This window comes from Epinephelus lanceolatus, chromosome 6 (genome assembly GCF_041903045.1).
Source record: "Epinephelus lanceolatus isolate andai-2023 chromosome 6, ASM4190304v1, whole genome shotgun sequence".
In the NCBI taxonomy this organism is placed as follows: Eukaryota; Metazoa; Chordata; class Actinopteri; order Perciformes; family Serranidae; genus Epinephelus; species Epinephelus lanceolatus.
The window spans coordinates 249441-275972 of NC_135739.1; the positions used below are offsets into that span (position 1 = coordinate 249441).

The 26532-nt window shown below is 46.6% G+C and overlaps 1 protein-coding gene across 1 annotated transcript in view; it reads left to right on the forward strand.

Annotated features, from left to right (window-relative positions):
* The first annotated feature begins 3419 nt into the window (after window positions 1-3419).
* grin3bb (glutamate receptor, ionotropic, N-methyl-D-aspartate 3Bb) overlaps window positions 3420-26532 on the forward strand; it is a 102060-nt gene continuing 78947 nt past the window's right edge. The window contains exon 1 of the mRNA XM_078168401.1: window positions 3420-4005. Within this exon, the coding sequence (XP_078024527.1) occupies window positions 3502-4005 (504 nt within the window). The 5' untranslated portion in view covers window positions 3420-3501. The remainder of the gene's footprint in view (window positions 4006-26532) is intronic.

Genomic DNA, 26532 nt, shown 5'->3' on the forward strand with positions numbered 1-26532 from the left:
TGCACAAATACTATTGCAACCACACAATGAGAGTGCTGCACAAATACTACTGCAACCACACACAGAGCGCACTGCACAAATACTACTGCAACCACACACACTGAGGGTACTGCACAAATACTACTGCAACTACACACTGAGAGTACTGCACAAACATGTCTGTACTACTGCAACCACACACTGAGGATACTGCACAAATACTACTGCAACCACACACTGAGGGTACTGCACAAATACTACTGCAACCACACACTGAGGGTACTGCACAAATACTACTGCAACTACACACTGAGAGTACTGCACAAATACTATTGCAACCACACACACTGAGGGTACTGCACAAATACTACTGCAACCACACACTGAGGGTACTGCACAAATACTACTGCAACCACACACTGAGAGTACTGCACAAATACTACTGCAACCACACACTGAGGGTACTGCACAAATACTACTGCAACCACACACTGAGAGTACTGCACAAATACTACTGCAACCACACACTGAGGGTACTGCACAAATACTACTGTACTACTGCAACCACACAATGAGAGTACTGCACAAATACTACTGCAACCACACACTGAGAGTACTGCATAAATACTACTGTACTACTGCAAACACACACTGAGAGTACTGCACAAATACTATTGCAACCACACACACTGAGGGTACTGCACAAATACTACTGCAACCACACACTGAGAGTACTGCACAAATACTACTGCAACCACACACTGAGGGTACTGCACAAATACTACTGCAACTACACACTGAGAGTACTGCACAAATACTATTGCAACCACACACAGAGAGTACTGCACAAATACATCTGTACTACTGCAACCACACACTGAGGGTACTGCACAAATACTACTGTACTACTGCAACCACACAATGAGAGTACTGCACAAATACTACTGCAACCACACACTGAGGGTACTGCACAAATACTACTGTAACCACACACTGAGAGTACTGCACTAACACATCTGTACTACTGCAGCCACACACTGAGGATACTGCACAAATACTTCTGTACTACTGCAACCACACACTGAGTGTACTGCACAAATACTACTGTACTACTGCAACCACACACTGAGGATACTGCACAAATACTACTGCAACCACACACTGAGAGTACTGCACAAATACTACTGCAACCACACACTGAGGGTACTGCACAAATGCTACTGCAACCACACACTGAGGGTACTGCACAAATACTACTGCAACCACACACTGACAGTACTGCACAAATACTACTGCAACCACACACTGACAGTACTGCACAAATACTACTGCAACCACACACTGACAGTACTGCACAAATACTACTGCAACTACACACAGAGTACTGCACAAATACGTCTGTACTACTGCAACCACACACTGAGGATACTGCACAAATACTACTGCAACCACACACTGAGAGTACTGCACAAATACAATTGTACTTCTGCAACCACACACTGTAGTACTCTCATAGTTCTCCTGTTGTTCTCAAATAAACTACTCTAATACTGTAGTTGTTCTCCTGTAGTATTCCTCAAGTACTCTTGTAGTACTTTTATTGTCCCCTTGCAGTATTTCTATGATACTCCTTTGGTATTCGTGTGAGAAACCAGTGGTACTCCTGTGGTAGTATTTCGGTACTAATTTTTTTCAGTCCCCTAGTCTCTTCTTGTCTCGTCTCATCTTGTCTCCTATCGTCTTGACTCATCAGGTCTTGACTCGTCGAGTGTCCTATCATCTTGACTCGTCTCGTCTTGACTCGTCCAGTCTTTTATCGTCTTGTCTCCTATCTTCTTGACTCGTCTCGTCTTGACTCGTCAAGTCTCCTATCATCTTGAGTCATCAAGTCTTTTATCGTCTTGTCTCCTATCATTTTGACTCGTCTCGTCTTGACTCGTCAAGTCTCCTATCATCTTGACTCGTTTCGTCTTGACTCGTCAAGTCTCCTATCGTCTTGACTTGTTAAGTCTTGTATCGTCAAGTCTCCTATCATCTTGACTCGCCAAGTCTCCTATCATCTTGAGTTGTCAAGTCTTTTATCGTCTCGTCTCCTATCATCTTGACTTGTCTCATCTTGACTCGTCAAGTCTTCTATCGTCTTGACTCGTCAAGTCTTCTATCATCTTGACTTGTTAAGTCTCGTCTCGTCTTGTCTCGCCTTAATCGTGGTGTTTTCTGACTGGACCTTTGAACATGATTGGTCAATAATCACACTGTTTTTTTTATTGATCAAAGTTTGATTGATTTTTAGTGTAATTGTTTTCAAGTTTATTCATTTGTTTGTTTGTTTGTTTGTTTGTGTGTGAGTATGACGTAGTGTAAATACTTCCTGTTTGTAGTATTTGTGTTTGTTTCAATTATGACCAGCAAACACATCGTTACATCATCTGATCACAGGCTTTTATTCTGAAAGTCTCAGGAATCTTCCAGAAGCTCCTACAAAATAAAAGCTTCACTTTATTTATTCATAAAGATCCTGTTTGATTTTGATCATGTGACACAAAGTAAACAACAAACAACAACAAACCTCATCAATAAACGAATTTAAATCTGATCCATTCAAATCTTTATCCTCTTCATCCTCCTCTTCATCTTCAACTTCCTCCTCTTCATCCTCCTCTCCTCTCCATTCACCCAGAGCCTCCTCCTGTTCTCCTCTCCCCCTCCTCTCTTTCTTCTCCTTCAGCACCTCCTTTTTCCTTCTGTTACTCTGGATGCTTCATCAGATCTTCACCTCCTGCATCCTCTCCTCTCCTGCCATGTCCTCTCCTGTCCTCTCCTCTCCTCTCCTACCGTGTCGTCTCCTCTCCTCCACCTCCTCTCCTCTCCTCTCTTGTCCTCTCCTCTCTTGTCCTCTCCTCTCCTCTCCTCTCCTCCACCTCCTCTCCTTTCCTCTCTTGTCCTCTCCTCTCCTGTCCTCTCCTCTCTTGTCCTCCCCTCTCCTGCCGTGTCCTTTCCTCTTCTGTCCTCTCCTCTCCTCTGCTGTCCTCTCCTCCCCCACCTCCTCTCCTCCTCCTCCTCTCCTCCTCCACCACCTTCTCTCCTCTCATTTTTGCTTCCACTGTTCTCCTCACTTCCACCTCCTCTTCACTCTTATCTTCTCCTCCCTCTTTTACCTCCTGTAGCACCTCCTCTTTACTTTGACCTTCACTTTTTATTACCTCTTCTATACCTCCTCCTCCTCCTCATCCTCCTCCTCCTCATCTTCTCCATTATCTCCTTCTTCCATTTCCTTGTACACCTCCTTTCCTCCCCTCTCGCCCCCTCATACCTTTTTTCCCCTCTCAGTCCCCTATCAGGATCTCCTGTTTTTGGGAGCCCCCCCCCCCCCCCCCCCCAGCAGCAGGAGGAGGAGGAGGAGCAGCAGCAGCAGTCTCCTGTCTCCAACAGCAGCAGCAGCAGCAGCAGCCTCTCGGTGTTTCGGTGGAGCAGAAGGAGTAAACCGGAGGAGCGGCAGAGCGATGCTGAGAGCGCGGCAGGATGTCTTTCACCTCCTCCTCCTACTCTTCCTCCTGGTCCCGGACTCTCCGAGTCTTCCTCCTCCTGCAGCTCCTCCTCGTGCCGCCGTGCCTCCTCCACCCGCAGCCGTGCCACCTCCTGGCTCAGATCGGACACACGGTGCGCGTCGGTGCGCTCCTGCCGGCGCAGCGGGCGGCTCGCATTCAGGTCCAGGCGGCGCTGAGCCGTGCGGCGGCTGCGCTGAGTCGGGATCGGGACCCGGACCCGGACCCGGAGCGGGACCGGGAGCGGGACAACTTCCTGCCCTATAACTTGAGCCTGGAGCTGGTTTCCCGGCAGCCGGTCGCGGCGGACCCGGAGTCCCTGTTCCGGTGCGTGTGTCAGGGCGTGGTGGTGCAGGGAGTTTCCGCCGTGCTCGCCTTCCCGCAGAGCCGCGAGGAGTTGCTACAGGTGGACTTCATGGCCTCCTTCCTGGAGATCCCGTTCCTCAGCGTCATCGAGCACGGAGAGCCGCTCCGCACGCAGGTATGACACCTGGACCCGGGGCGGCGCGTGCGCTCCCGGTGCCGCTCCGGGTCTGGGGGAGGTGGGGGGGTCTTAGTGGTTTGACCTTGACCTGTTTGATGTCTGGAGGGGGTTCGGTACCGTCTCAGCGGAGCTCCACTCTACGGGTACGGGTTACCGACACCGAGCGGCTCCGTGACAGCGGCCGGTGTCTGCACGAGGCTGAGCTGAGAGCTGTTTGTTTGTTTGTTTGTTTGTTTGTTTGAAGCTGAGTGTTTTCAGTGTGAGATTAAAGCAACAGACTTACGAGGAAATAAATCGACTGAGATTTAAACTTAACAATTAGGTCACAGTCACATGGAAACTTCGTATCTCCCCCCGAGTCCTGAGTGAGCTGAAAACATTAAAAAACAAACAAAAAAAAATATACAGAATAAAATAAAACATGATAATAATCTAAAGTAATATATAATATATTTAATATAAAATAATAATATGATGAGGTGTAAGAATAAAATAATATTTAATCATAAACCTGAAACTGGTTAAAAACTGAAAGCAAAAACCCGGTGTGTGTGTGTGTGTGTGTGAGAGAGAGAGAGAGAGAGAGAGAGAGAGAGAGAGAGAGGACATTTTGTCTGTTCTCGTCTCCTCACAGGCGGGCTCAGGGCTCAGACCTGGTCTCAGGGCTCAGGTCGGGTGTTAGGGACTGTTCTGTGTTAGTCAGAGGAGGGGGCGGGGCTGCGGTGTGGCTTTTAAACTCAGATTTGTTGTTGTTGTTTGTTTGTTTGTTTGTTTGTTTGTTTCTGAGGGAAGTGTTCTTCACATGAAGTGTTCAAGGGCCGTCGGAAATTTGAAAATCCAAATCTAATTTCTGTTTTCAGATTCAAACTTTATTGATCCCATCAGGAGCAGATAAAACAGCTGATAATAATCAGAAGTTAATAACCTGATCAATAAAAGAGATTCAATAAATAAATACATAGAAACAGGATTTAAATCTGACCCGCAGAGAAAATAACAGATTCTGAACAAATGTGACGACGTCCTGACAAGAGAGAAAAATCACTCTGTCCAGAAAAAAAAAACACTTGAAAAAACTGGATCAGGTCCCGACGGGTCCGACCAGTCGGTCATCAGGTTTTAACAACGTTTATTTATTTGTTTGTTTGTTTACAGTGTGTGGTTCTGACTAATGATATCACCCAGGTGTTTTTTTTTAAAGGAAACATGTAAAGCTCAGCTGTTAATGTGGGAAAACTCAGCTCACAGTTGTGATTATTCCAGGATGGTCTTGAAAAACCTGGAAAAGTCTTTGAAACCATCCAGGAAGTGATGTGATGTTCAGATGAAGTGTTGATTGGTGGACAGGGTGCTGATGTCACAGTGTGACGGTCTGTTGCTTCTGTCATGTCTCTGATGAAACCCTGTTTGTCCCCCAATGACCCAGAGAACGCATCACTTCCTGTCGGAGGCTTTCAGAGTAAGAGCGTTGATGAGATTATCTCTGCTGAGTTTCAGTCCAGCAATCCAGTCACAGCTTCACTTTAATCAGGACCCTACTAATCCACCAGAGACAGCTCGTCCAGGACCAGGACCAGGACCAGGATCAGGATCAGCATCAGAATCAGGATCAGGATCAGGACCTGGGGCCTGTATCATGAAGCGAGATCAACCTTTCCTGGGTTACCCAGACCTATCCTGGGTTGACTAACCCTAACAATGGCAATCAAGATAATCGGTATCACAACGCTGGATATCAACTCGTTAACTCAACCCAGTGTTGCTTTATCAAGCAACCCACTAAAAGCTTATCAAAGAAATTCCCCTGTCAAAACATCAATGAAATCACATAATAGAGAAGAAAAAAGAAACGGGTGAGGAAAGAAGAAATAGAGGAGGAGAGAGGGAAAAATCAAGACAAAACAAGGCAGCAAATAAAATGATGTGTAGGTTAAATGACTCATCACTGGTTCAAGTAGCTACAGTACCTGTACCTGTACATCTGACACTGATCACACCCTTGAATCCCATGAAATCAATGCTGCGCAGATGAATTGCGTGTATTACAATTATCGTCTAACATCATTGCGTCTGATAAATTGGTCTTCTTTGTCATAACGTTATATATGCTACAATAAAGCTTAAAGCTGACGCCACAATTAAATCATATCAACACCAAATTGATAGTCTGAATAAAATCATCCTGATATTGAGCTGTGTTAGAAATTAACAGCTGCACAAAAATATAGCTAGTGTCCCTCTTTAAAAAACAAAAAGGAAAATCCCTCAAACACCATGAAGTGTAGACATGATAGGCTACTTTCCACATTTCCAGCAGCAAAGCTGTCAATTAGGCCCATTATCTTTAACAGGGATCATTTCCTCCAACAAAACAAAATGTTGGCACTAATTAATGGTGCTATTAAGTGTCTGCAAATGATCAGTTTCTTTCTTATGAAGGGGTGGGATGAAAGTTCCACTTCTTTCCACTCCTTTTTGAACAATCTTTTCATTGTCTGTTGTTGTTGCTTTCTTTTCTTTTTTAATGTTCAAAATAAACTTTCAAATCAAAATCAATCAAATGAATTAAACTTCCCGTCATGACTGGGCTGCATTTCTGTCAGCCATCAACAGCTGATTGGCCAGTGGGTGGTGCTTTTTATAGGATCAGATTCAACCCTGAACTTACCCTGCTCCGGAGCAGGATAGCCGTTCAGAGTAAGTTACCATGGTGATCTACCCCGATAAGAACTGAACCGGCTTCGTGAGACCGAAAACCCAGAGTTAACCCTGAAGTTACCTCGCTAAGACATTAATCCTGCTTCATGATACAGGCCCCAGGTCTCTACAGGACCAGGTCTCTACAGGATCAGGACTGTACAGGACCAGGACTCTTTTTAAGCGCAGAACTACAGACCCTGCTAATTTACCAGAGATAGCTGATCCAAGACCAGGACCAGGATCAGGACCAAGACCAAGACCAGGTCTCTACAGGATCAGGACTGTACAGGACCAGGACTCTTTATAATTGCAGATCCTGCTAATCTACCAGAGATAGCTGGCCCAGGACCAGGACTAGGACCAGGACCAGGTCTCTACAGGATCAGGACTGTACAGGACCAGGACTCTTTTTAATCACAGAATCACAGACCCTGCTAACCTACCAGAGATGGCTGGTCCAGGACCAGGATCAGGATCAGGTCCAGGACTAGGTCTCCACAGGATCAGAATTGTACATGACCAGGTCTCTTTTTAATCAGGGAACTACAGACCCTGCCAATCCACCAGAGATAGCTGGACCAGGATCAGGACCAGGACTAAACAGGTTCAGGACTCTACAGTACCATTACTCTACAGGACCGGGACTAAACAGAGTCAGGTCCCGTAGAGACCTGACTCTGTACAGGACCAGGACCCTGTCTCAGAGAGCAGGATCAGTGTAACCCTGAGTCAGTTACTATGGCAACATACTCCGTGAAGCCAAAGGTCCTGACACACCAAGCTGATGGTCGGCCGTCGGTCAAAGTCGGGTCGTCGGTGAGCGTCTGTCTAGTTTTTGCGGTGTGTCCCGCTCCGTCAACACTTCGGTGTCGGCGGCTTTTCAGCCGATTGAGCATGTTGAATCGGCGGTGGAGCTTGTTGGTGAGAGAGATCACTCTGATTGGCTGTTCAGGTTTTATTTCCTCGCCCCTGTAGCGAGTGAATCTGCCTGTAGTGAAACCGGGGCTAACCGGTGCTTCCTCCTCAGGCTCCACTTCACTCAGCTGCCCCACAGACCCGCTGCTTCTTCACACTTTAACCTGAATAACAAACTGGGGCTAACCGGTGTTTCCTCCTCAGGTTCCCCTTCTGAGCCGGACTCAGTTAGCCTCCGCTAGTCTCTGAGCTAGCCCCGGCTCTCCGTTTGGATCCAACCGGAGCACCGAGCCCTGGTTTGTTATTCAGGTTAAAGTGGGAAGAAGCAGCGGGTTTATCGGGCAGCTGAGTGAAGTGGAGCCTGCGGAGGAAACACCGGGACCGTCTGGATGTAATAGTCCGTGGAGGTGCTGCGGTGCTCGGCTGCACAGATAGGAAACCCCTCGGCTGACAGGATGTACCACTCTCTCACTCCTCTACTTTGTTTGTCTCATGCATTCCTCGGACTTCCGGTTTCCCTTTTTGCATTATTTCCTCTCACGCAGGCGCAGAACGTACGTGCTACTAGTCTTTGTAGTGTGTTCAAATGCAACTGACGCAGGGCGACGTGAGGCGACGTAGGTGACGCAACAGTTGGCTTTCGTCACCACTAGTTCTTTGATGTCAGTTTGGTGTGTCCGCACCTTAACCTGCTGAGTCACAGGTTTGCTTCATGTCAGCCTGAGGCTGAGCGTGTAGCAGGAAGTAGAAACATGGTGTGTCCTTTAGTGAATGAAGTGGTGGAGGTTGAGGCCCAGTGTATTCAGAGGCTGTTGTGTAAGGAGAAGGTGATTAGAGCCTGTTTGGATGTCTCCCTGGAGGAGTGTCTATATGAAAGATACTGTTTGACCTCACACTATCATTTATCTAACAATCTGTTCCACCCACATATATCACATATTACACATCCTGGATTTACATTATCATCACAGCACATTTTATGCATTGTCCTTTGATTCTTTTCTTTATAACATCAGAGACACTGAACACATCAGAGAGACAGCGGTTTGTCGGCCCGTAAGAAAAGTGTCTCTGGCTCTGAAAAGACTTTGGACCCTTGTTGTGGTTTTCCCTGGACATAAATCACAATCCATTATTAAAGTAATTACCACGGAGCATCGGTGGCTCAGTGGATGGAGCGGACGCCCCGTGATCTGATGCAGCGGCCGCGGGTTCAAACCCAGCCTGCTGTCCTGTGCTACATGTCGTTCCCTCTCTCCCCATAACGTTATGCTGTCCTGACATTAAAGGCAACAAAAGCCCAAAAAATAATGTTTAATAAAAGAACTGCAGGTTTGTCAGTGTTGATGAGAAATGAATCTACGTGGACACATGATGCAGTGATTCATGAATACTTTTCATATATTCAAAGACTCCGCGGTGTAACTGGCTCACTGATGGGACTCAACATCCCATAATAGCTCCATGTGAGAATAAAGGAGATTACATGAAGTCATTTCACAGCAGTTAAATGAACCTCAGCCTAATATTGACAGAATGAAGTCAGTAGAAACAAAACTTTTACCAGTCCGTTTAATATCTGTGTGTTTGATGTTGAGTTTGTGCCCAGTGTGTTTGGGCTCCATCACATTACAGCTGAATAACTTATATTCAAATATATGAACACTGTTAAGATAGAAACATGTTTCTGTATGTTAGACACGTGACCTCATCACATGACATCACCTCACATTACCTGTTAACTCTGCAGTCTGTTCCCATCACACCTCACCATGTTCAGCTGCAGCTGACGCAAGAGATTTGTTTCATGTCTTCAGTTGGGATGAAACAAGTTCTGCTTCCTGTCTCTGAGAGTCATGTTATCTGCACTCTACTGATGATGTCTGTTGGTGCTCACTGTGAACGCACCTCTCTCAGGCTGAACATACTCACAGCTGATTGAACTGATCCTGATCAGCTGTTCTGTTTCTCAGCTCAGGCTCAGTCAACCCGGAGATCAGGATCAGGATCAGGATCAGGATCAGGATCAGTTTGTTGAGCCTGATCTCTGAAATAGGGCCCTTGATTCTTCAAGATTAGGCCTCTACAGGATCAAGACTAAACAGCACCAGGTCTCTACAGTACCAGCACTGTGCAGGACCAGGTCTCTACAGGGTCAGGAATCTGGGATCAGGACTCTATAAGACCAGGACTTCGCAGTACCAGGACTCTACAGGACCAGGACTCCACAGGTTCAGGACTCTGCAAGATCAGGACTTTACAGGACCAGGACTCAACAGGGTCAGGTCTCTGTAGGACCAGGATTCTACAGGACCCGGATTCTACAGGGTCAGGACTCTGTAGGACCAGGACACTACAGGTTCAGGACTCTACAGGTTCAGGACTCTATAACACTAGGACTCTACAGAACCCCGATTTTACAGGACCACAACTCTACAGGACCAGGACTCTTCAGGACCAGGACTCTACAGGTTCAGGACTCTATAACACTAGGACTCTACAGGACCGAGACTCTACAGGACCGAGACTCTACAGGACCCCGATTTTACAGGACCAGGACTCTACAGGACCAGGACTCTTCAGGGCCAGGACTCTTCAGGACCAGGACTCTTTAGGACCAGGACTCTTCAGGTTCAGGACTCTACAGGTTCTGGACTCTATAACACTACAACTCTACAGGACCAGGACTCCACAGGACCCCGATTTTACAGGACCAGGATTCTACAGGGTCAGGACTCTACAGGGCCAAGACACTACAGGTTCAGGTCTCTATAACACCAGGATACTACAGGACCGGGACTCTACAGGACCAGGACTCTTTAGGACCAGGACTCTTCAGGTTCAGGACTCTACAGGTTCAGGTCTCTATAACACTAGGATACTACAGGGCCGGGACTCTACAGGACCCCGATTTTACAGGACCAGGACTCTTCAGGTTCAGGACTCTACAGGTTCAGGACTCTATAAGGAGTTTTTCCTTATCTGCTGTGAGGGTCCTAAGGACCCCGATTTTATAGGACCAGGACACTACAGGACCAGGACTCTTCAGTACCAGGACTCTTTAGGACCAGGATTCTCCAGGTTCAGGACTCTACAGGTTCTGGACTCCATAACACTACAACTCTACAGGACCAGGACTCCACAGGACCCCGATTTTACAGGACCAGGATTCTACAGGGTCAGGACTCTACAGGACCAGGACTCTACAGGACTCCAGTTTTACAGGACCCAGATTCTGCAGGGTCAGGACTCTTTAGGACCAGGAAACTACAGGACCAGGACTCTACAGGACCCCGATTTTAGAGGACCAGGACTCTTCAGGACCAGGATTCTATAGGATTAGCGATGAGTCACCACAGATTTTGGTTAGTCTCCATCCAGGCGGAGCTCGGACGTTGTTCAGTCATCAGTCTGAATTAAAGATTTATAAAGACGTTACCAGGGTAACCATGGTAACCATGGTAACCACAGTTGTCCCCGCCCCCTGTGTTGCTTCCAGTTTCCTGTGTTTCCGTGGCGTTGAAACAAAACCACACCCTCCTGTCTGAACGATGCCGTCCAGGATTCATCAGCAGTCGTTTATTGTCTGTGTTTGGTCAACAGGATGTGAGGTCATCGCTGCACCGTTGTTTCCTACATTTTTACTGATGTTTACATTTCAAACCTCGACCTGGTTCGCTCGCAGCGAGCTGACGGTGTCATTCTACCGGTGACAGACGGAGAGCTGTGATGGGCAAGGTGAGACCTGTCTTCTGTCACATCACTGAGCCAATCAGAATGTGAGAATGAGTGTGATGTCACATTTACAGAGTCTCAAGGCATCAGACGCCCACATGTCTTCTCCCTGATTGTGTGTTTGAAGCAACTGCACTCGGCCTGCCACCGCTGTACGTTTGTTGTTGTTGTTGATTTCAGAGATTCTCTGAAGGAGTGCCAACATCTGTTCAGAGCCTCGGAGAGAGGGAGAGGAAAACTGGCTGCTGTTTGATGTTTACACAACACGTCTGTCTCATCAGGTCAGACACACTCAGCTCGCCGTCTGCGTCTGTTCTTTGCTGTCCGTCACAGAGACAGCCCCTGCTGAAACACCCACAAACATGAATGGAGTTTGGTTGGTGCTCCTCTGTGTGAGATGCTTACACATCATCATTACAACAGTCTGAACCACGCTGGTTAAATCTGTGGAAATATGAATGGAGTTTGGTGGTCTGAGTTCTGTTGAACAGCTGCTGCAGTGAGACGAACATTTAAAGGAACAGTTAGTGAATCTTCACATCCTGTTACACTGAGGATGAAAACGTGGCGTTCCTCACCACACTAGGGATGAAAACGTGGCGTTCCTCACCACACTAGGGATGAAAACGTGACGTTCCTCACCACACTGAGGATGAAAACGTGGCGTTCCTCACCACACTGAGGATGAAAACGTGGCGTTCCTCACCACACTAGGGATGAAAACGTGGCGTTCCTCACCACACTAGGGATGAAAACGTGACGTTCCTCACCACACTGAGGATGAAAACGTGGCGTTCCTCACCACACTGAGGATGAAAACGTGGCGTTCCTCACCACACTGAGGATGAAAACGTGGCGTTCCTCACCACACTAGGGATGAAAACGTGACGTTCCTCACCACACTGAGGATGAAAACGTGGCGTTCCTCACCACACTGAGGATGAAAACGTGGCGTTCCTCACCACACTAAGGATGAAAACGTGGCGTTCCTCACCACACTGAGGATGAAAACGTGGCGTTCCTCACCACACTGAGGATGAAAACGTGGCGTTCCTCACCACACTGAGGATGAAAACGTGGCGTTCCTCACCACACTGAGGATGAAAACGTGGCGTTCCTCACCACACTGAGGATGAAAACGTGGCGTTCCTCACCACACTGAGGATGAAAACGTGGCGTTCCTCACCACACTAAGGATGAAAACGTGGCGTTCCTCACCACACTGAGGATGAAAACGTGGCGTTCCTCACCACACTGAGGATGAAAACGTGGCGTTCCTCACCACACTGAGGATGAAAACGTGGCGTTCCTCACCACACTAGGGATGAAAACGTGGCGTTCCTCACCACACTGAGGATGATCTGTGTGACTCTGCTCATTAAATAACTTCTAAACCCTCAGTATTTTTCAGTAGTCTTTTGGTGTCTCAGTGATTCATGGGAACATTTTTTGCTGTTCCATCCCAGCTGAGGACGGTTGCCGTCAGTCACAGGTAACAACACACCTGGAGCTCCTCAGTGTTTAACCCCTGAGTGACAATGTTCAGGTCATTGACATCAGCTGATGGCGCTGAGGAACGTCACACTGCTACACCGTCTCCAAACATCCAGTGAAGTCACTGAAACACAGTGAATGACATCACAGCTTTAACAGCTGCAGGACTGTAATACTGATGAGAGATTAATGAATCATATGTGAGGTCGGAGCGTCTCTGATGTGAGTTTAAAAACAGGCTGATTTCACTGACTCCGCCCTCTTACCATGACCTCACCCTGAGTGTCTGGTCTGAACGTGTTGATCCAGATCATCAATATTGATACTGATGGATGGGAGCAGGTGTTTCCTGAGACGCGGTCGTCACAGAGGAGCAGCTTCCTGATGAGTATTTGGGAAGCTGCTGTTCAGCCTGAATCTTTTAATCCCTCTGAAGACGAGCAGCATGGATTAGTTTCCCATCATGCCTCACTCGTCTCTTTTTGTTTGACCTCAGCAGGTCTGCCTGGTTTTTATTTCACCTCTGAGATTTAAACACAAACACCTGACTGAGGCATCCAAACGAAAAATACTTCTACTCTGATCTCTGCGGGGACCAGTGAGCTGTCAGGACGATGTGATGGAAGTGTTCAGACGACGGCTGACAGCCGGAGAGCTGTGAAGGTGAACTCCCTCAGTGTGAGCTGCCGTCCACCAGGGATTCACACTGAGCTGATCGCATCACAGGAAGAGCGACGACTGGACGTGATGTCAGCACACAGTTTGAACTGTGACATCAGTTCGCCATCGTTCACACAGTCTGTCCATTAGAAGGTGATCACCTGTCAGTAGTGTCACACAGTGAGACACAGATCATCAGGTCACCTGGTTATGATCATGGTCTGTCATACATGTGTTGATTTCAGACAAACTTCACTGGTGTAACTGGTGTGACTATAGAATAGAATAGAAATAACTTTTTTGTCATCATTCAACATGTGTATGACAAAATTAAAACAGCTGCCTGTGATGGTGCAAGGAAGAATAAAAGTACAAGTAAAGTGTATAAAACAATCTACACTATAAACAATACTGTAAAACAAACAATAAATAATAAATGAAAGCCAAAATATGACAACAATATTGACCAGAACTTGCGTGAAGCTTCCATGAAAAGTCACATGATGTGCAGTGGGAATGATGGAATGAGGAAAGTTATTGCACGAGGTGACAAGGCACTTTGTTGAGTGGGATATGGCTGTCATTTATGTGTTGCTGTTGACCTGTGGACCCATGTCTGCAGTGTTCAGTGACCTAGTGGCCCATGGGTAAAAACTGTCTCTGAGTCTGTTTGTCCTGCATTTTCAGGCCCTGCACCTCCTGCCTGAGGGCAGCAGGCTAAACAGGGGCTGTTCAGGGTGGTGGGGGTCCTCTGATATTTTCTTTGCCCTGCTGAGGCACTGAGAGCTGGCAATGACCTCCAGAGGATGCAGAGGGCAACCCATGATCTTTTCTGCAGTTCTGGTCTCCCTCTGCAGAGCGTTCCTGCTTGCCACAGAACAGCCAGCAAGGAGGCGTAATCCAGGAACAACATCCTGACATAACTGCTCGGGAGCTCCAGGTGGCTCGGGGCAGTGTGGTGGGCAGTGGAGATGGTGTCCTCCGTGGACCGGTTTGCTCTATAGGCAAACTGGTGTGGGTCAAAGGTCTGAGGGAGGCAGTTCTAGTGTGACTGGTATGACTGGACCGACTGGTCTGACTGGTGTGACTGGTCTGACTGGTTTTACACAATGAGACAAACAGTGATGAGCTGGAGTTCATTAACGATATAATCAAACATACAGCTGTGTTACTGCAGTGCACTGTGGGAGATGTAGTTGAAGTTGAAGAGTCTTTGTGTGGTGCTGTGCTCTGTGACCTTTGACCTTTTATCAGTACAACAGAAACCTGTCTCCAGGATCCTGTTAAGACTCCCTCGTTAAGACTCCCTGGTTAAGACTCTCGTTAAGACTCCCTGGTTAGAGACGTAACAAGCTGATAATGAGCTGCTGATACTGCAGTGTCTGCAGGCTGAGAAACAGACTGCTGATAACACATCAGACTGATCCCAGGCCAGCTAGAGACCCCTTATTACACGCACACACACACACACACTCTGTGGATTGCCATGTAGTGATGATGCGTTCATGTCCTGTGGGACAAACAAGAACTACCAGCTTCCAATTTGTGATAAATTCAGTTCACGTTCATTATTTCAGCACACACACACACACACACACACATTGAGCCCTGAGCTGCCCTCAGGCTCTCAGACGTCAGTGAGAAACATTTCCAACAGATAACAGAAATAAGAAATATTCATATTCAGACTCTGAAACATCACACACACACACACACACACACACACACACACACACTCTGAAACATCAACAAACTGTCTCATTATTTCTGTCACCTCATTTCAAGGTCGAGAAAATCCCCAAAATCTGCAACATGAACAGTCAACACGAGAGAGAGAGAGAGTGTGTGTGTGTGTGTGTGGGTGTGACAGACTGACTCCTGATCTCCTGTACTGACCTCTGTATACCGATCAATAACTGATCAATACCTGATGAACGGGTGTGCCGTTGTGTAACTGTTGTTGTTGTTCTGTGCTGAGGTGTAAACAGAAACAGTGACAGTGTTTATACGGTCTTTGATCAGAGGAGGATCATTCTGCTGTCACTGTGACACTGCTGTGTGTAGTTGTTGATGAGGATTATCCTGCTGACAGACACACAGACAGACAGACACACAGACAGACAGACACACAGACACACAGACAGACACACAGACAGACAGACACACCGACAGACAGACAGTCACACCGACAGACAGACAGACACACAGACAGACAGACACACCGACAGACAGACAGACACACAGACACACAGACAGACACACAGACAGACAGACACACCGACAGACAGACAGACACACAGACCGACAGATAGACACACAGACACGCAGACACACAGACAGACAGACACACAGACAGACACACAGAGAGGCCCCACCCCCTTCATGACGTGCAAAAAACGTGATGTGTGTGATCTGTGAACATGAGAACATGAAGGACTGAGGGGGTGTACTCTGGTGACATCAGAGGAACTGCAGCAGGGTGAACAGGTAGAACAGGTGAACATGCGAACGGGTAGAACAGGTAGAACAGTTAGTACAGGTAGAACAGGTAGGACAGGTGAACAGGTGAACAGGTAGTACAGGTAGGACAGGTAGAACTGGTGAACAGGTAGGACAGGTAGAACAGGTAGAACAGGTGAACAGGTAGAACGGGTAGAACATGTGAACAGACTGGACAGGTAGTACAGGCCCCGCTCACAACATCTGTGTTCCTCCTTTTTGCAGAACCATGACGAGTTGATCCAGAACATTCTGCGGCACTGAGACAGACTGACGTGGAGGGAACAAGGCGTCTGATCTGACATCAGCTGTAGATCACAGACTGTCTGTAAACACTCAGCCGCTTCATCAGACCTGTTGTGTAGTTGTTGTGTAGTTGTAGTCCAGAATCAGAATCAGAATCAGAAATACTTTATTGATCCCCGAGGGGAAATTATTTATGTTACAGGTGCTCCTTGCAAGAGAGGAAAGATACATGAAAATATAAGAAATTTAAACAATAGTATTAACAAATATATAGTTAAATAAACAGGAATTATTAACAAACATAAACGTAAATAAATATTTATATATATATATATATATATATATATATATATATATATTGTAAACAAACTTTACACAAACAGAATATATACAGTCAGGGTGAATGGGGTTATTGCACAAGTTAAATTAAATTATTGCAGTGTGTGAAAGTCTCAGGGCCACTCAGAGGGAGGAGTTGTACAGTTTGATGGCCACAGGCAGGAATGATTTCCTGTGGCGCTCAGTGGTACATCTTGGTGGTATGAGTCTCCCACTGAAAGTACTCTTGTGCCTGACCAGCACATGGTGGAGTGGGTGTGAGACATTGTCCAAGACAGTTCGTAGCTTAGACAGCATCCTCCTCTCTGACACCACCATCAGAGAGTCACACTCCGTTCCCACAACGTCACTGGCCTTGCAGATCAATTTGTTGAGTCTGTTGGCGTCCGCCACCCTCAGCCTGCTGCCCCAGCACACAACAGCATAGAGGATAGCACTGGCCACCACAGACTCATAGAAAATCCTCAGCATAGTCCGGCAGATGTTGAAGGACCTCAGTCACCTCAGAAAATAGAGACGGCTCTGGCCCTTCCTGTAGAGAGCGTTAGTGTTCTTAACCCAGTCCAGTTTATTGTCAATGTGTATCCCCAGGTACTTATAGTCCTCCACAATGTCCACACTGACCCCTTGGATGGAAACAGGGGTCACCGGTGTCTTGGTCCTCCTCAGATCCACAGCCAGTTCCTTTGTCTTTGCCACGTTGAGCTGCAGATGGTTCTGCTCACACCATGTGACAAAGTTATCCATAACAGCCCTGTACTCATCCTCATCACCCTTGGTGATACATCCAACTATAGCAGAGTCATCAGAAAACTTCTGAAGATGGCAGGTCTCAGTGCAATAGCTGAAGTCCGTGGTGTAGAGGGTGAAGAGGAAGGGAGAGAGGACAGTCCCCTGCGGGGCCCCGGTATTGCTGACCACTCTGTCTGACACACAGCGTTGCAAGTGCACATACTGTGGTCTGCCAGTCAAGTAGTCTACAATCCAGGACACCAGGGGGGCATCCACCTGCATTGCTGTCAGCTTGTCACCCAGTAGAGCTGGACGGATGGTGTTGAATGCACTAGAGAAGTCAAAAAACATGACCCTCACAGTGCTCGCCGGCTTATCCAAATGGGCGTAGACGCGGTTGAGCAGATAGATGATGGCGTCCTCAACTCCAAGTCGGGGTTGATAGGCGAACTGGAGGGGGTCCAAAAGTGGCTTGACCATGGGCCGGAGCTGCTCCAAGACAAGTCTCTCCAGGGTCTTCATGATGTGGGAGGTCAATGCCACGGGTCTGTAGTCCTTGGAGCCACTGGGACGTGACGTCTTTGGCACAGGAACGAGGCAGGATGTCTTCCACAGCAAGGGGACCCTCTGGAGACTCAGGCTCATGTTGAAGACATGCTTAAGTACTCCACATAGCTGGGGGGCACAGGCTTTGAGCACCCTGGGGCTGACACCATCAGGGCCTGCAGCCTTATTTGAGTGGAGTCTCATCAGCTGTCTTCTCACATGGTCAGCAGTGAAGCACATTGTGGAGGTGACGACACGTGGGGGAGGGGTGTAGTCCTCATGTGGGGGAGGAGGGCAGAGTGGGAGATGGTTGACCAAGACAGACAGCAGAAGAGTCAGGGGGGGGATGGGCAGGTCCAGCAGTGTCAAATCTGTTAAAAAACAGATTCAGTTCATTGGCCCTGTCCATGCTGCCTTCAACTCCTCTGTGGTTGTTGGTCCTGAAGCCAGTGATGGTCCTCATTCCACTCCAGACCTCTCTCAGGTTGTTCTGCTGGAGTTTCCTCTCCAGCTTCCTCCTGTATCTCTCCTTAGCCTCCCTGATCTTCATCTTCAGCTCCCCCTGTATTGTTCTCACCTCCTCCCTGTTACCAGCTCTGAAGGCCCTCTTCTTTGCATTGAGGATGGTTTTGATGTCCTTTGTTACCCACGGTTTGTTATTTGGATAACAATGGACAGTCCTGGCTGGGACAGTGGAGTCCACACAGAAACTGATGTAGTCTGTGATGCATTCTGTGAGCCCGTCGATGTCCTCCCCATGTGGCTCACAGAGTGCCTGCCAGTCTGTCACCCCAAAACAGCCCTGCAGTGTCTCATAAGTCTCCTCCAACCATCTCCTCACTGTCCTCATGGTCGCAGGCTGGCTCTTGACTAGTGGTACATAGCAGGGGTTGAGGTGCACCAGGTTGTGGTCTGACCTACCCAGAGGGGGGAGGGGGGAGCAGCTGTATGCATCTTTGGCGTTTGCATACAGCAAGTCCAGTGTCCTCTCCTCTCTGGTAGGACAGCTCACATACTGTGTGAATGTGGGCAATGTTGTTGCCATGGTGACATGGTTGAAGTCACCTGAGATAGCTATGAAGGCACTCGGGTGTTTAGTCTGCAGGCGGGCTATGGCGGAGTGAATGACGTCACATGCCGACGTCGGGTTGGCAGAGGGGGGGATGTAAACAGTTAGAATAATGGCATGTGAAAACTCCCTGGGCAAATATTACGGCCTGAGTCCAACAGCAAACAGTTCAATGTCTGGGCAACGTTGTCTCAACCCTGCTTTTTTCTGCCGCTGTTTACTTCCTCCCCTGCATCCTCTGTGTGTTTTCCTCCACAGTTCAGCTGGTATCTCCGATGTTCCGGCCGCCAAGCCGGCCGGCCTCAGCACGATCAGCTGATCTCTGGAGTAAACAGTGCGGCCATGAAGTTGTTGCGCAATGGTGCCGGGTCCGAATGAAATAAGTAATTCCAGGGTGAGGAAAACGAGTACAACTCTCTCAATCAGCATGTTTTGAGAGGGCGCAGTTCCAAAATTACAATCACAAAAAGCCAGCACAAATACCAAACTTAATAAAGCAAAAAAGTAAGAAAACCGAGAAAACAAGCAGGAGCGACTGCAACAGGCTGCACGCGCGGGCGCATGTGCACTACTCATCAGTGGAGCCAGAACCCGTGAGAACATGTTCTGTGTGTATGATGTCAGATTCAGCTTCCTGTGACGGAGCTGTAACTCAGGTTCTGTGTGTTGGTGTGTATTAGTAGTGTGTGTGTGTGTGTGATTATTAATGAGTGTGTGTTGGTGTGTGGGGGTTTTGTTCTGGTCTGTGTGTGTGTGTGTGTGTGTGTGTGTGTGTGTGTTGTGGACCGATCTGAGCTGCAGATGAAACACGAGTGATGATGTCATAACCCTGAGTCTCTGAGTCTCCGAGCTTCTTCATCTCGTTTCTTCTTCTGTTGAATATTTCTGTATCAACTCGAGCAGCTGTTCTCCCAGAAGGCTTTGCTCTCCTCTCTGTGTCAGAACTGATGCTCAGAAATAAACAGCAGAGTGAGAACTCCGCCAGACACAGCTGTTAACTGCTGACTGAAGGGACAGGTGAACATGTGAACAGGTAGAACAGGTGAACAGGTGAACAGGTGAAGCAGTGACTGAGAAGTGATATGAGTCAGCATCATGTTTGTTACTTATAGAAAAACTCTGCATGTAAACATGTAAACAAAGGTCAATCAATCAATCAATTTTATTTATAAAGCCCAATATCACAAATCACAATTTGCCTCACAGGGCTTTACAGCATACGACATCCCTCTGTCCTTATGACCCTCACAGCTGATCAGGAAAAACTCCCCAAAAAAACCCTTTAATGGGGAAAAAACGGTAGAAACCTCAGGAAGAGCAACTGAGGAGGGATCCCTCTTCCAGGACGGACAGACGTGCAATAGATGTCGTACAGAACAGATCAGCATAATAAATTAACAGTAATCCGTATGACACAATGAGACAGAGAGAGAGAGAGAGAGAGAGAGAGAGATGCAGGTAATGACAGTAGCTTACAACAACATTATTGAAAGTAATAATATTATAGTTATAGTTCTGGCTACTGTGGTACAATATGTTGAAAGTATGTATTAATATCTGGCAGTATACATGTGTGACAATAGTCATATGTGTATAATAACAGTAGAAGTATGACTAATGACTAATGATGGCAGCAGCAGCAGGAGGCATCTGGCAGGACCACGGCAGCAGCACAACCACACACGTCACGCTGTCCAGGCACCGCTGTGATATGAGTTAATCTGAGAGACAGTGGAGCACAAAGGCTCCGGAGAAGAAGCCGAGTTAGTGACATCCAGAATGGCCGAGTTAGCAAGATGCAGTAATAGAATACGAGAGAGAGAGAGAGAGAGAGAGAGAGAGAGAAGGAGAGAAGGTGCCCGGTGTATTATAGGGGGGTCCTCCGGCAGACTAGGCCTAAGTCAGCCTAACTAGGGGCTGGTACAGGGCAAGCCTGAGCCAGCCCTAACTATAAGCTTTATCAAAGAGGAAAGTCTTAAGTCTAGTCTTAAATGTGGAGACGGTGTCTGCCTCCCGGACCGTAACAGGAAGATGATTCCACAGGAGAGGAGCCTGATAGCTGAAGGCTCTGGCTCCTGATCTACTTTTGGAGACTTTAGGGACCACGAGTAACCCTGTGTTCTCAGAGTGCAGTGTTCTGGTGGGATAATATGGCACTATGAGCTCTCTAAGATATGACGGAGCTTGACCATTTAGAGCTTTATAAGTTAACAGTAGGATTTTAAATTAAATTCTGGATTTTACAGGGAGCCAGTGCAGAGAAGCTAAAACAGGAGAAATATGATCTCGTTTCTTAGTTCCTGTTAGTACACGTGCTGCTGCATTCTGAATTAGCTGGAGAGTTTTTAAGGACTTACTAGAGCTACCTGATAATAGAGAGTTACAGTAATCCAGCCTAGAGGTAACAAAAGCATGGACCAATTTTTCTGCATCTTTTCGGGTCAGGATAGGCCTAATTTTCACAATATTACGCAGATGAAAAAATGCAGTCCGTGAGGTTTGTTTTAAATGAGAATTAAAAGACAAATCTTGATCAAATATTACTCCGAGGTTTCTTATGGTAGTGCTAGAGGCCAGAGCAATGCCATCTAGAGAAACTATGTCATCAGATAAAGAGTCTCTGAGTTGTTTGGGGCCAAGAACAATAACTTCAGTTTTGTCTGAATTTAACATCAGGAAATTGGTGCTCATCCAAGTTTTTATGTCTTTAAGGCAGTTATGGAGTTTAGTTAATTGATTACTTTCTTCTGGCTTCATCGATAAATACAACTGTGTATCATCCACATAACAATGGAAATTTATAGAGTGATTTCTAATGATGTTACCTAAAGGAAGCATATATAGAGTAAATAGGATTGGTCCGAGCACAGAACCTTGCGGAACTCCAAAACAAACTTTGGTACGTAAGGATGATTCATTATGAACGTCAACAAACTGAAAACGATCAGATAAATAAGATTTAAACCAGTTTAGTGCAGAACCTTTTAGGCCAATTAAGTGATCCAGTCTCTGCGGTAGAATTTGATGGTCAATTGTGTCAAACGCCGCACTAAGATCTAATAAAACAAGTACAGAGACGAGTCCTTTGTCTGAAGCAATCAGAAGGTCATTTGTAATTTTAACTAGTGCTGTCTCAGTGCTATGATGCACTCTAAATCCTGACTGAAATTCCTCAAATAAATTATTATCATGGAGAAAATCACACAGCTGGTCTGCGACTACTTTCTCAAGGATCTTTGACATAAAGGGAAGATTAGATATTGGTCTATAGTTGGCTAACACCTCTGGATCCAGGGTGGGCTTTTTTAGTAGAGGTTTAATTACAGCTACCTTAAAAGACTGTGGTACATAGCCTGTTAATAAGGATATATTGATCGTATCTAATATATGAGTGTTAACTAAAGGAAAGACCTCCTTAAGTAGCCTAGTTGGGATGGGGTCTAAGAGACACGTTGATGATTTAGATGAAGAAATCACTGCTGTCAGTTCTTGAAGAGAAATTGGGGAGAAGCAATCTAAATATATATTAGGTCTTACAGCTGTGTTTGAGGTTAGATAGGTACTATCTGAGGACAGGAGGTCATGAATTTTGCCTCTAATAGTTAGAATTTTGTCATTAAAAAAGCTCATAAAATCATTACTGCTAAGGGCTAAAGGAATACAAGGCTCAATAGAGCTTTGACTCTCAGTCAGCCTGGCTACAGTGCTGAAAAGAAACCTGGGGTTGTTCTTGTTTTCTTCTATTAATGCTGAGTAATAATTTGCTCTGGCATTGTGGAGGACCCTCTTATAAGTTTTGAGACTGTCTGTCCAGATTAAACGAGATTCTTCCAGTTTGGTCAATCGCCAATTCCTTTCAAATTTTCACGATATTTGTTTTAACTTACGGGTTTGAGAGTTATATCAAGGAGCGAACTTTCTTTGCTTTTTTAACTTCTTTTTAAGAGGAGCTACAGAGTCAAGTGTTGTTCGTAGCGAGCCTACGGCGCTATCGACAAAATGATCAAAGTCGGTACAGGAAACCTCTGTTACTGAGGGACTTGGTATTGAATTTAACGACGGAGTAATCTTTTCCTTAAATTTTGCGACAGCACTATCTGATAAACATCTAGTATAGTAACTGTTGCTGAGTGGCGTGTAATCGGGTAAAAAGAAATCAAAAGTAATCAGATAATGATCCGATAGCGAGGGATTCTGTGGAAAGAAAGGTCTGTGTTGTAGTTTAAGTTCAGTCTGAAACTACCTCATTTGAACTTAAGTATCTGTCTCTGTGAGTGTTGGTCATCAGTACTGATAATCCATGTCAGCAGATACATGTTAGATCCAACAACACATGTCACCCACTGATTGGACAGCTCTGATGATGTCATCCTTCATCATGATTCCAGTGACAGGAAGTTATGCTGTGAGAGAAGCTGTAGAAGAGTAGAATCTGTCTGTGATGCTTCACAATGTTGTGGACAGGTGTGTGTGTGTGTGTGTGTGTGTGTGTGTGTGTTATCAGGTGTCACCTTCACCTGCTGACAGCGTGGCTGCAGTGTTTCCTCCTGCAGCGTCCGTGTTGATGTAGCTCCCCATTAACGCTGCTCAGTCCAACTTCCTGCTGGAGGTTGAAGCTTGGACACATCACACACTGAGACTGTGACCTTCAGCTGCTGTTTGATCCAATTTATCCACCACACACAGTCAAACTCATCATGACCACCACCGCCAGACTGATAAATAATAAGTAAACACAGTCCAGCCTGACGTGTTTGTTACAATCTGAATGAAACTTTATTGAAACAGAAAAAAACAGACATGAACATTTAAACACCATTTAAACACTGACGACTTTATCCAAAACATCGACTGACTGACGACTGTATCCAAAACCATCGACCCACTGACGAAGGTATCCAAAACCATCGACCCACTGACGATGGTATCCAAAACCATTGACCCACTGATGACTTTATCCAAAACCATCGATCCACTGACGACTTTATCCAAAACATTGACCCACTGACAATGGTATCCAAAACATCGACCCACTGACGACGGTATCCAAAACATCGACCCACTGACGATGGTATCCAAAACCATTGACCCACTGACGACTTTATCCAAAACCATCGATCCACTGACGACTTTATCCAAAACATTGACCCACTGATGATGGTATCCAAAACCATCAACCCACTGATAACTGTATCCAAAACCATCGACCCACTTACGACTGTATCCAAGACCATCGATCCACTGACGACTGGATCCAAAACCATCAACCCACTGACGACTTATCCAAAACCATTGACCCACTGACGACTGTATCCAAAACCATCGACCCACTGACGACTGTATCCAACACCATTGACCCACTGACGACTTATCCAAAACCATCGACCCACTGACGACTGTATCCAAAACCATCTACCCACTGATAACTGTATCCAAAACCATCGACCCACTTACGACTGTATCCAAAACCATCAACCCACTGACGACTGTATCCAAAACCATCAACCCACTGACGACTGTATCCAAAACCATCGACCCACTGACGACTGGATCCAAAACCATCAATCCACTGACGACTGTATCCAAAACCATCGACCCACTGAGGACTTATCCAAAACCATCTATCCGCTGACGACTGTATCCAAAACCATCGACCGACTGACGACTTATCCAAAACCATTGACCCACTGACGACTGGATCCAAAGCCATCGATCCACTGACGACTGTATCCAACACCATCGACCCACTGACGACTTGATCCAAAGCCATCGATCCACTGACGACTGTATCCAAAACCATCGACCCACTGATGACTGTATCCAAAACCATCGACCCACTGACGACTGGATCCAAAACCATTGACCCACTGATGACTGTATCCAAAACCATCGATCCACTTACGACTGTATGCAAAACCATCGACCCACTGACGATTGGATCCTAAACCATCGACCCACTGACGACTGGATCCAGAATCACACCCAAAATCAATCCGTCTGTGGTGGATGCCCTGATACATAATGTCCCAAAGGTGCTCAGCTGGATTTAGGTCAGGGGAACCCAGGGCCCACTGCACCAGAAGGAACCCAGGGCCTGCTGCACCAGGAGGATCCCAGGGCCCACCACACCAGGAGGAACCCAGGGCCCGCTGCACCAGGAGGACCCCAGAGCCCACCACACCAGGAGGAACCCGCAGCTGCACCAGGAGGAACCCAGGGCCTACTGCACCAGGAAGAACCCAGGGCCCTCTGCACCAGGAGGAACTGACTGACAACATACTGACCTGTCGTCTGGAGGGCAGACCGATCTGGGGTCTGGAGACTTTATCGTGACTGAATCTACATGGCGGTGTCAGCACGTCGTGACATTACATCATTTCACACCATAAACTGCTCAGACACGTCTCCTCTCATCATCACTTATAAGCACGTCACGTCCGTCATCTCCTGTAATGACATCATCAGATGGAACTGATGTGGGGAGTTGTTCTGGTCGGACCTGTGTGTGTGGTGCACAGACAGTGATCAGGTGAAGAGGACACCTGCAGGTGTGTTCCAGTCCCCATTGTCCCCTCCGTGTCAGGCTGCTGCGCAGTGTGAGGTGAGTAGATCCCAATGTGTCTGTCCGCCGGTCTACGTCACATAGGTGGAAACAGGAGCCGCATGCAGACTGACAGTATTGGAGTGAGACTACAGATCTTCCGGCTCCGGTGAGACAGTGTTCATTGCATTTTCAGGCCCCAAAACACTGCTGTCATTTAAACTATCAGCCAAAACACAACTAATGTTTACACAACCTAAAGATGATGACATGGATCCATGTTTCCACTTTGCATCGATGATATTGGATCATTGATCATTGAATCGATTTATTGTTCAGATTGATGGATCGTTATAGACTGTGTAGTAGAGTCTTTCAATAGAAACCTTACATATAAACCCTCTGAGTGCTGAACAGGGAAAAGTTTTAAGACGGGTGTTCTGGACAACAACAATAAACATTGACCAGGGGCCTGTATCGTGAAGCAGGATTAATGTCTTAGCGAGGTAACTTCAGGGTTAACTCTGGGTTTTCGGTCTCACGAAGCCGGTTCAGTTCTTATCGGGGTAGATCACCATGGTAACTTACTCTGAACGGCTATCCTGCTCCGGAGCAGGGTAAGTTCAGGGTTGAATCTGATCCTATAAAAAGCACCACCCACTGGCCAATCAGCTGTTGATGGCTGACAGAAATGCAGCCCAGTCATGACGGGAAGTTTAATTCATTTGATTGATTTTGATTTGAAAGTTTATTTTGAACATTAAAAAAGAAAAGAAAGCAACAACAACAGACAATGAAAAGATTGTTCAAAAAGGAGTGGAAAGAAGTGGAACTTTCATCCCACCCCTTCATAAGAAAGAAACTGATCATTTGCAGACACTTAATAGCACCATTAATTAGTGCCAACATTTTGTTTTGTTGGAGGAAATGATCCCTGTTAAAGATAATGGGCCTAATTGACAGCTTTGCTGCTGGAAATGTGGAAAGTAGCCTATCATGTCTACACTTCATGGTGTTTGAGGGATTTTCCTTTTTGTTTTTTAAAGAG